Here is a 10,531-nt window from a genome sequence, read left to right as displayed (position 1 = left end):
CCTGCAGTCCTACTTGACTTTTCACAAATTCACAGATGTATGTTGATCCAAACAAAGTGAGCACATGCATGGCCAATGTCTTCTGTATATCATACTTTTGGGGACAAGCCACCCTAAAACTTTCTGTACCATAGAGAGCAGCCTTCATGTCACCAGCGGCCTGGATGTCAATCAGTTCACTGTGATTGACCACCTCATCCAGCGACAATCACCTTCCCCACATTAGCAGTTGACAGCCTCAACTAGTGGCTTGCTATCATATAGGTAATATGAGTCTGTTAACACTGACAAAGGCTAAAAAATAACTTGTTTTTTCAAAGGCAAATTGATATATGAAATAATAATATATTACTTAGGGTACAATATTCATTTTAATTATATATCCTATTATATTATAGTAAAATTAAAGAGTGTCTGGCCCTGATGGTGTCTGTCAGAAAAATTCCAGCACTTGGACAAGTGTAGTTGATGAGCCCTGCCTTAGAATATAGGCCTAATGCTTACGACAGACTTACCTGAAAGAAACAACTCACACAATGGGATAAAACAGGAAACTGGCTTAAATAAAAACTATTCATGAAACAAACAAAAGAGACATGACTATAGTTGAAACATCAGTTCACTTTACTGGGTGAAATTAATAAAGCAGGCTTTCTAAAACCAAGAGACTATGCCCTGTTCAAAATAAAGACTGTATATCTTCAGATAGAGAAGGTGTATGTGTGTGTGAGAGTGAGTGAGTGAGTGAAGGGGAGAGAGAGAGAGAGAGAGAGAATTAATATACTAACATGTGGAAAAATAAGCACAAATAGCACACTGGTGGAGAGAGTAACAATACATAGGCTATGTAAACTACACAACTACAGTGAAGCTATGTAGGATGCACAATACTAACATAATGGTTGTTTACAGTTTCAGAGGAATTTGCAGTAAACAGCAGTAAAATTGCCTCAGGTTTTACAAACAAGTTATTTACAGCACTGTTTTAGTTTGATACACATCATGTCCCTAATAACTAGTCTTCCAGTTCCTCATCAGTAGAAGAAGTATTCTCCAAGTCTTCCTCTTCAGAGAAGTCATCTAAGGACAATGTTTGCAGTCCAAGAATACTATTGTATGTTGTGCGTGCTGTGGCCAGTTGTGCTTCAACTTCACACAATCTTTTCTTCAGCACACAATGTAGTCCCTCATGTCCTTTCTCCATCAATCCCTCTGTACTGCCTGAGAATGTGACATTAAAATAAAAATAAATAAGCCAAGTGGTTACCAGAGAAGCAAATTGAAAAAAAGGACAAACTATTTATTGTCCTTACATTTGCCATTGGTGTCTTCAGTGAGCTGAAAGGTAAGCTCTTTAATCAGTCCAGCAACACTCCTCATGTACTCCATGTGCTGTTTGACTTCACGAACCACAATGACTTCTTCTTCTTTCAGTCTAGCCAGCAGCATTACCTTATCAAAAACATTTTTTTTTCGCTCCATATCACCATGACCTGCAATACATTACATAAAGTGTTATCTTACATCTTAACTCCTATAAAAATATTGTGACAGAAGATATTTCGCATACATATTGTTTTTTTTGTGATTTTGATGGCTGCAGCAAATTTCAAACAAGCTGGGGAAATTTGTTGAAAACTCCAAACCACCTGTTTGGATCATTCACCTAAACATATTCATTAGTAACAGGTGATAATCTCATGATCATGCTTTGTGTTATTTATCCACCAACAGCGAACCCACTCATACACAACCCTTCCCTAAACTGCTTACTGCTATGGGTGTATTCCTACAATAGAGAAATAAACCCTGACAGGATGTGATAGTACCTCAGCGCTTCGCAAAAGGGGTTCGATAACATCCATTTATACATTACTGCATTCATTTTTTTGCATATTGCCTAGTGTCTTAAGATTTACATCAGATTCCATATGTACATCAAGATGTGTGCATCAAACAATTGGTATTCAGTGCATTTCAGAGGAAGTACTTACATTCCCATGGCCAGGAGTAGTTGTCCACAGCCAGGAGTTCATTGGGAGGAGGGAGTTTTCCAACTTCCCCCACAGTAGTATTATGGTCATTGATGGCAACTTCCAAGGCTTTTTTCTCAAGAGCAATCTTTTTTCTCAGTTGATGCCTTCGTTTATTCCCACCTACAATGAGAAACACAAAATGAGTGCACTCACACCATGACCACACAAAACCACCATAAAAAAATAAGGCTTCTCAATATACATGAATGTGTATATGATTATTGTGACAGATGCTGTGTGATCATTTTTGCATCAAAAGTTTCATTATCATTTGAAAAATTGTAAAAACACTTCATATTTTTTTGAAATAGACAATATGAAGTGTTTTACAACATTTGTAGGTCAGGACATCTCTGCACTTTGCATAAATATTGGAAATATTTGGATATTGCACTCAAACTTATTATGATTTTGACAGTTTTTCAGTATGCTGCTCTGACTTGTGGTAAACCTACTTCAAAAGATGTTTGTTTTTTTAAATAAATGACTGTTTATACTATGTATAAGTCAGTAGTGAATTCATTTTTTCACAAATTTGCATTACTAGTGGCCTTTTCTGCTCTCACCAGACTGACGATACAGCTGAAATTTTCGCTGTTTGATGCCCAAATATAACCCCTCGATGGCTGCAGGTCATTTTGGGTTGTTGCTCCTTTGGACGACAACAAACAAATTAATTCATGCCCATCTCAGTTTACAATCAGCCTCTTTTCAGATCCGCTGTACAAGAGCAGAGCCATCAAATATTTTCTCAAAGTACCTGAGGTCCACTGCTGAACATCAGACACCCACTGCTGGACTATGTCTTGTTGTATAGACAACTCTGCGGTGAGTTTCTCCAGGTCCTTTGTTGCCTCTGTAATCCTTTGTACAGTCTGTCCGAAAGACATTTCTGTGTTAACAAATGCTGAGACACAATTTAAAAACTGTTATTATACATATTTGCCTATTTGCCTAGTTAGTACCTTGATGTATCTTTTGGCCAGTGTCCGGTCAAGGTTTTCCGCCTTTCGCTTGTTCCAGCCACTTGCCTGGATTGTCAGCATGTCTGTGCGAACTTGACACACAATGTATATGCAGTAATTTAGGTCCACAGTGAGGACCAAAGGTCAGATACTACATTGATCATTCTCTAATATTGTTACATAAACCTGGAGAGAATACACTTAATTAATGTGTCAGAAGTTAAATTATTATAAAGAGAATCTTGATCAGTATAAAAGTGCTGACTAGACAATTATTTTCAATTATTAAGGGAGCACCTATGCATGGAAATCTAAAATGCAAAGGCCGAGCATCCGTGTTCAAACCCCTTCTCAGAAGGGGGAACATGGGAAATATTTAAGTCTGGTGCTGTTTGTCTTCTCTGGAGTTGGACACCTGCAGAGATTTGACTCCACCTGACCACCAGGAAGCACTCTATTGTAGAGAGGTGCTACACCTTCTGGTTTGGTCTATGTGGAGATGATATGTCGGCTTGTGGTCTCAATTTGGACACAACTATACATGAAGAATGCTTACCGGCTTTTGACATGTACTTGGAACAGATGGCTGCTCGGGAGAGGAAGCTGTTAACCTGTTCAACCTCCTCCCCGATTGTTGTTCCAGCTCCTTCTTGATTGCGTCCCCCCCATTTTAACTGTAATACATTTAGATGAATGTTATCATTTGGAAAACAAAAAGTAGGGGCAGTGGACAGACAATCATAATGTGTGGTACAAATTGGTAAGAAATACATCTAATTGTCATTATTACCTCACACATCCAAGAATGCGCTTTTGCATGCATGATGGAGAGAAATGGGCGCATGTTCAGCAAGTCCTCCAACTCTGGACAGTGGTCCACAACTCTCTGCAGATATGGCCAATATTTGCAGACCACATCAGAGCCAAAAAACTGGATGGTCTGTGAAGCTAGCTGTTTCTGGAGATATAATGGGTATGCAAATATTTCTCCACGGAACATATTCAGTCCCTTCAGCAAGACCCCATGATGGCAGACAGCAACTTCAACACCTTCCTCGTCTAGTTTGCTTGCAGACTTGCTGGCAGACTCTCGTGCTGCTGTCCACTGACCCGCACCACATCTCCCTTTCCCTGGATTCTTAAACAGATGAGGGCAAATACAGACATTTATACAGTTACATTATACAAAATAAGCTGTAAATCTATTATGTATATATTATGTATTATGGCATTTGATGCAATAATTCCACTTACTTAAATACACCAAATAATGTTTAAATTTTGAAAATAACAGGCAAACATTCATAAATGTTTTAAATTGTGGTGTTACACATGAAGAAATATAAATTTAGCTTACATGTCCAGTTGTTCCATGGATGTAATCAACAAAGGAGGACACCTCAGCATCACTGGCCAAAAAGACTCCATCAAAAAACCCATCAGGTCTTGAAAGAAATATATAGATGTGGGTTACATTTACAGTATAAAAGTCATTTTTAATTTTTGGCTCACTAGCATTTCATTGTACATGAATGTTACACACCCTGGTTGGCTTTTGAAACGATATAATTTGCGGTTCCCATCCACTGCAACTGCCAACATGGAGGGTGTGCATGCAGGGCTCTGAAAATGCTGGACCTGAGACAGCTTTTCAACCTCAAATTTGGCATAGGCCCATTCGAGGAAGGCCCTCTGCATTGTGTCCCCACATATCTTACCACTCTGAGAGCAAAAGTGAAAAAACAAAACAAAACAAAACAGTAAGCAGTTAGTACACAACTGATGATATATCGAAGGTTGGCTTCAGACTGTGGTACTGGCGAAAAAAGGGCTCTGTCAAGAAATGTGTGCTGAAATTTTGAGGATTGTAAGAACAAGTCCTAACAATTAATCAGTTATTTAAAAGGTGATCCAAATTTAAACGACAAATTCACTCACTCGCCCGAAGAGTTTCGTTCGACACTCGAGCATGCTGACAAAAGCTTGTCGTGACATCCCTGGGGCAGTGATTTTTAGATCCTCATACGTGGTGAACAAGTCCACCATGTACAAGGTCTCAAAATTGACAGTGGCTGGCCAGTAACCACTTTCAACCAGATCGCTTATAGTCACTGACAAGGTTTTTCCACAGGAGCAGTTTACTGATGGAAGGAAGAGGTTGTATCTTCCTGTAATGTCAGAGAAAAACAATTATCTCTTGTTCACAAGAAACAAAAAACACAATATGAAGAAATAATAACAAAAATGTTACCATTCATTCCAATTAAAATAACTGGCTTTCCCTTGGAAAAGCTTGTTTGCCCAGTGGAGCAGTCACAGCAGGGAGGAACGATTGGTAACATGCAATCTAAAAAGCAGAATAAGTTTACACATTAGAGTAAATGAAACCAAAAACTCAACAGTGAGGATTGTTCCTGTTGGAGTAAACCAGGGTTTGTGTAAAATGTAAAACAGCCTATATAACCTGAGACTTAAAAACGACCTTTTTCATGATAGGAGAATTTCCCTCCCTCATGCTGCTGAACAAAAGTGGATGGTGGCAGGTGTCTGAAGAACCCCTCCACCATGGATGCTCTGTTATGAAGCACCAGGGCCTCATGTGTGGAAAGGTCACAGGCTGTGCAGTAGAGTGATCGTGGTAAACAGTCCCTACACATCACTACTGCAGCGTTGTGTCCACAATGATGGCAAACCCCCTCCTTGGGCTTCTCAGATGACAACATATTGTTCACCATGAAGGGCCTCAGCACTGTCCAATTTTCCAGAGAGGAAGTTTGCCTGTTCCTCCAGTGCGAGGGCAGAGGTTGTTCAGGACCACTTCCTAAGAGGTCTCGCACATCTTGAACGAGGGAATCTGAAAATGAAGAGGGAAGAAGGCAATGGTAAATCGGGGCAATTACCACATAACAAATGAGGAAACAAGTACTAAGGGAAAAAAGGAAAAACCTAAATTTTCGATGGTCACATTTTCTCCAGTTGTGTCTTGAGAGTGAGAACAGGAGGGTTTTTCACTTGCTGAAGAAACTGCAAAAATAGGAATATCCATTTAGAATTGCTCAATCAATTAATGCAACTACTGATGAACAAACAAACAAAATTACTAACCAGTGGCTGAATCTCGCTTTCGTTTTTCCCCAGCTCTACTTCTTTTTGGCAGAGGTTGACCATCTTTGTCCTCATCAAGCCAAACACACAACTTTGTGGATTTCTCTGATCCTTCTTTTGTGTGTTCATGCTGATCCACCTAAATAATCAATAGAGCCACAGAATGAACAACCACCCACCAAGGTTTATCACCAACTACAAACATCTTATTATATAACCAATGTTATATAATGATATTACATTGTAAAAACTCAGATCTGTACTGACAGATAAGATCTGTACTGACTAAAAAACCCTTTCTACATTGAAAAAAAAGAAAAGAAAGTGAAACATTTTGTCAGTATATTGAATGAAACTCTAACTGGCTCTAAGTATGAACTCAGCTCAGCACTATAGCTTGCATGTGAATAAAGACATTGAACCAGGTACTGAATAGTTGTTTGTTTGGAGTGTTTTCAGTTTTGTACCTTGATACTTTTTCCTTGCTATACATCAGAGTCTATTACGGCCTTAGACATTGTAATTAGCAAGTAATTAGCATGGGACACTGAGATGTTATTTACCTTGCATTCATCCAGGAACGCATCAACCAGGAATATGGCATCGTCGGGGTCAAGTTGATTCATTTGCACAGCTTGGTCAAGTTATTTTTCCACGCTTCCTTTTCCTCGTTTATTTCCTCTTCTTCTTCTTCGTCTTCTTCTTCGTCTTCTTCTTCTTCTTCTTCTTCGTCTTCTTCTTCTTCGTCGTCTTCTTCTTCTTCGTCCCCTTATTCTTCGTAGGCCCATGACGCGCCAAACCCCATCAATGAGATCGCACCACACAGGAAGTTACAGGATCCGGTAGATTCCAAAATTAAACACAGCGGACATTTGATCGTAACTCGTCACTTTGTCAATATTAGTTTCTCCCGCTGCCACAGAATAATGTGTCGATCGGCAAATCAACCTCAGACGCAAGGCATGTAGTTGTCGAGGGTTTGATCCGTCAGATCGCAAGGGTTTGATCCGTCAGATCGCAAGGGTGTCCTATGTGTAATCTGGGGCCACAACCAAAACGTATCAGTTTCACATTTTTCTGGCGAGATCTGAATAATCTTCGCAACAACGAGCAAGCGAGTGATTATGTACATTCACTAAGTGAATATTATGAAATTAAAATATATATTTCTCGCTAGAAATGTAATCAAAACGCATTTTTATGCAGAATCATACTCAAAATATTGATTTCTTTCACTAAAAATGAGATAAATGTCCGCCATGTTTTTGTTCTCACGGCCGGAATCTTGAAAGTCACGTGACCTGGACGCAAAAGAATAGGCAGAAAAAAATGTAACAGTCATACAATTCCAGGGCCATTATTGTAACCCCTCTACGTTTTTGCACTGTGGACCAACGTAGCCAGGGTACGTTTTTCTATGAGACTGGGTTGCCTTGTAAACAGCAATTTGGACCTTTTTGATGTTTTTTGGGAGAGTGGGCGCCAGTTCCCCCACAGTCCTGTCTCCCAGTCGCACTATGATCCCAAAGAAGTCCACGTCATATATCAATGCATTTGAGTCTGGGATGTGGATCAGTAAGTTTGAGCAAAATACCACAAAAAAGGAGTCAGAATCCTCTAAGTTCTGTGAATGGGACACGGTCCTGGCAGACCCTTGGCTGTCACATGACACAGGATGTACTGGTTGGCTGTCACATGACTCTGTATGGTCTGGTTCTGGTTGGCTGTCACATGACTCAGGATGTTATGGTTCTGGTTGGCTGTCACATGACTCGGTATGTTCTGGTGCATCCTGGCTGTCACATGACTTGATCTTTTGGTGCATTTTGGCTACGACACGACTCGGGACTGTCCTCTCGCTCCTCTGAGTCGAGCAACTGGTTGAGGATATTTGTCACCTTGGCTGCTAACAACTGCAGCATTTTGTCTGTGATATAAGTAGGTTTCACTCTGAGTCCCAGCGCTGCTTCCAGGCCAAGGTGGAAAGCTGTGTCAAAGCTGGCCAGGATATCCTCCTCTGTCACGTATCTGTAATTATGGTTCTCGTTCCTTAAACCTGAGTGGGAAACAACCTGCGGCTTCACAACCTGAAAAACCGATCTGCTGATCACATCCACAATATTCTTGATGACGGAGGACAGCAAACTGCTAAACTCGGTTCTGACGCGTCTGCCATCCATCACCAACTCCCATAACTCCCACGAAGGGAGGGCCATATTAATGTACAAGCTAAATAGTGAAGCCACACACTCAGATTTGAACAAGGGCATGTCCAAATCACTGAACACCATGTCTCCCATTTCATCATCTGATAAAAGTGATTTTTTGTCAGAAGAAAGAGACAATGGGAGGCCCCAACTCACCAACATAAAGTGTGAGTGTATGAAGTTTCTTCAGTTTGGATTAACCCTCACACTCACAGTGAATTAGTCTGTTGTTTTCGGTAGAAACAAATGTCTGCTACAGTCAAAGCATTTTAAAATGAGCTCACACAATGCCCAACGACTCTCTCTCTGCGTTTCTCAGTGTAGCAGACGAAATCCCTGCGCTGCACACAGGAAGTAATTTGTTTTATGTCAGTCGTCCTACGATGAAGCAAACAAACAATGAGCAACTTATGAATGGCTGGAGGAGGAAGCTAAGACCACTGCACTACATACCGGTCAGGCGATCCCGGCCAACACAGCGTGGAACGGAGGGATCAACGCTCCCCGAGAGCGACCAGCGGCAGACAGTGAGTGGCACAGAGCGGTGAACAACGCGCAGCCAGCAGCAACACCCAAGTGGACCTTTATAAAACAATCACATTAGTACTGGATGGGCAACATACGCGAGAAATGCAGCTGGCAGCCCACCTGTAACCACACGGACGCAGAAATGGAGGAAGCACAGGAGTGACGCGACCCAGCCTCCAGCAAGCAAAGGGCTGACAGGTGCTTTACGCCCGCCTTATGTGGCAGTCTCCCACTGTGATTGGGTGGCAAACCGGATCAAAGGTGGACAAGGAGCAAGTAACTTTTCCTCTCTTCTCTCCAGTTACCAGCAACACATGCTGGAATTTGTCTGCTCTCAGATTTCATTTCATGTTCAGAATGGTTTATATTGACAGACGATGTCTGCAACTTAGCACTTGTAAAGGAATAATTGTATTAAAGGTGACATGGAATGCTCGTATCGCACATATATGTGTATGTTAGTTATGGAGATTTACTAACATATATTAACTTGTTTTCATGGTCAAAAACCTCCTAGTCGCTGCAAACGAGCTGATCGAAATAAATATCTCAAGACCAAAATCACACCCCCAGAACGTGGACTGTGTTGTGATTGGCCAGCCAACGAGAGCTTTCCCACTGTCCTGTGATTGGCCAGGTACCTGGAAGTGACGTAATTGGTAGGCCAGCTCTCAGATACACAGCTCCCCCTCTGGCACGGTGGATGCTCTGCATCTCAGCAGCTACAACGAGAGTAGTTCTTCTTCTTCTGCGGTTGAATGTACGCAACCGGATGTGCCCGGACTAGTGCCCGCACCAGGAGGCACTACGGTGGTGAGAGGAGTGGTGAGGTATACTGATGACATCATCAACAAGTGCCGATCCGCTTCACAGAGCCCAGGAAAACAATAAAAGCCTATTTTCTCAGCAGTGGCTGAACTGTTTGTTCTGAAACTTTAGGGTTTCATAAACGAGGTAATGACGCAGATACACACACAAACGCAGCGTTAATTGGAGCTTCCGGTCTATGTCCACTTTAAGGCTGCATATTTATGGTGAGAATCTGCTTTCATTGTCTTTCACAAGTGACCCATGTCTATTATCTGCATTTACACTGTTTATCACTTCAGGAGGGCCACACGGTTGGTGTCGTGGTTAGCAAGTGCGTGGGTTATCTCCAGGTTCTCCAGTTTCCTCCCACAGTCCAAAAACATGCAATATGGGAAATAGGCAAATTGCACACTATAAATGTGAGTGTGAGAGTGAATGGTTGTTTGTCTCTATATGTGTCCACGCCTATCGCCCTATGTCAGCTGAGTGCCCCCATGCGATGATACTGTGGAGGCTAAAACGGTAGAAGATGGATGGATCACTAAAGGTGGGTGTGGTGTTATTATGAAATTTAGACTCAGCATAAGTCCACTGGTTTGATCCCTTTTCCTTCACTGAAGGCGTTGAAAGAGTCGTGATCGACGGACTTCCGGCTTAGCGACTGATGGAGTAAGGCGTGCCTTCGGGAGCTCCTGCGAAACTAATTTGTAACAACATTAGGGCTTTTTTCGTGAACTTTCAATTATACATTTTTAGCTCCACAAGCTCGTTGTGAGTGCATTACATGCTGGTATGCCTTCAAAAGCAAATAATACGAACAACCCGGCGGCTACACTAACGAGGCCTACCCCCCCGGCTGTATCCCCGCCGCAGAGTGCAG

General features: G+C 41.6%; 1 protein-coding gene and 1 long non-coding RNA gene across 2 annotated transcripts; both read right to left on the bottom strand.

Moving 5' to 3' along the window:
- Positions 1 to 639: 639 nt before the first annotated feature.
- LOC131467461 (uncharacterized) lies at positions 640 to 2,661 on the bottom strand. The gene is made up of 4 exons (XR_009241500.1): positions 2,603 to 2,661; positions 1,995 to 2,156; positions 1,314 to 1,493; positions 640 to 1,221 (listed from the first exon to the last, which is right to left on the bottom strand). It is a non-coding gene; the product is annotated as an uncharacterized LOC131467461 (long non-coding RNA).
- A 64-nt stretch (positions 2,662 to 2,725) lies between these two features.
- LOC131466709 (uncharacterized) lies at positions 2,726 to 7,148 on the bottom strand. The gene is made up of 12 exons (XM_058640137.1): positions 6,670 to 7,148; positions 6,107 to 6,245; positions 5,948 to 6,025; positions 5,484 to 5,855; positions 5,253 to 5,348; positions 4,940 to 5,169; positions 4,545 to 4,723; positions 4,359 to 4,446; positions 3,792 to 4,139; positions 3,558 to 3,675; positions 3,002 to 3,093; positions 2,726 to 2,911 (listed from the first exon to the last, which is right to left on the bottom strand). The coding sequence occupies exons 1-12, from the start codon at positions 6,730 to 6,732 to the stop codon at positions 2,726 to 2,728; spliced, it is 1,989 nt and encodes a 662-aa protein (XP_058496120.1). The 5' UTR covers positions 6,733 to 7,148.
- Positions 7,149 to 10,531: the final 3,383 nt, after the last annotated feature.

The sequence above is a fragment of the Solea solea genome, chromosome 10, assembly GCF_958295425.1.
Source record: "Solea solea chromosome 10, fSolSol10.1, whole genome shotgun sequence".
NCBI lineage: Eukaryota > Metazoa > Chordata > Actinopteri > Pleuronectiformes > Soleidae > Solea > Solea solea.
This window is presented reverse-complemented; position numbering and strand designations above follow the sequence as displayed.

Coding starts and splice junctions, on each gene's coding strand:
- LOC131466709 (XM_058640137.1), bottom strand. CDS start 6,732: ATGAATCAACTTGACCCCGACGATGCCATATTCCTGGTTGATGCGTTC. Junction 6,026..6,106: donor AAAGCGAGATTCAGCCACTG/GTTAGTAATTTT, acceptor CTATTTTTGCAG/TTTCTTCAGCAAGTGAAAAA. Junction 4,140..4,358: donor TCCATGGAACAACTGGACAT/GTAAGCTAAATT, acceptor CATCTGTTTAAG/AATCCAGGGAAAGGGAGATG.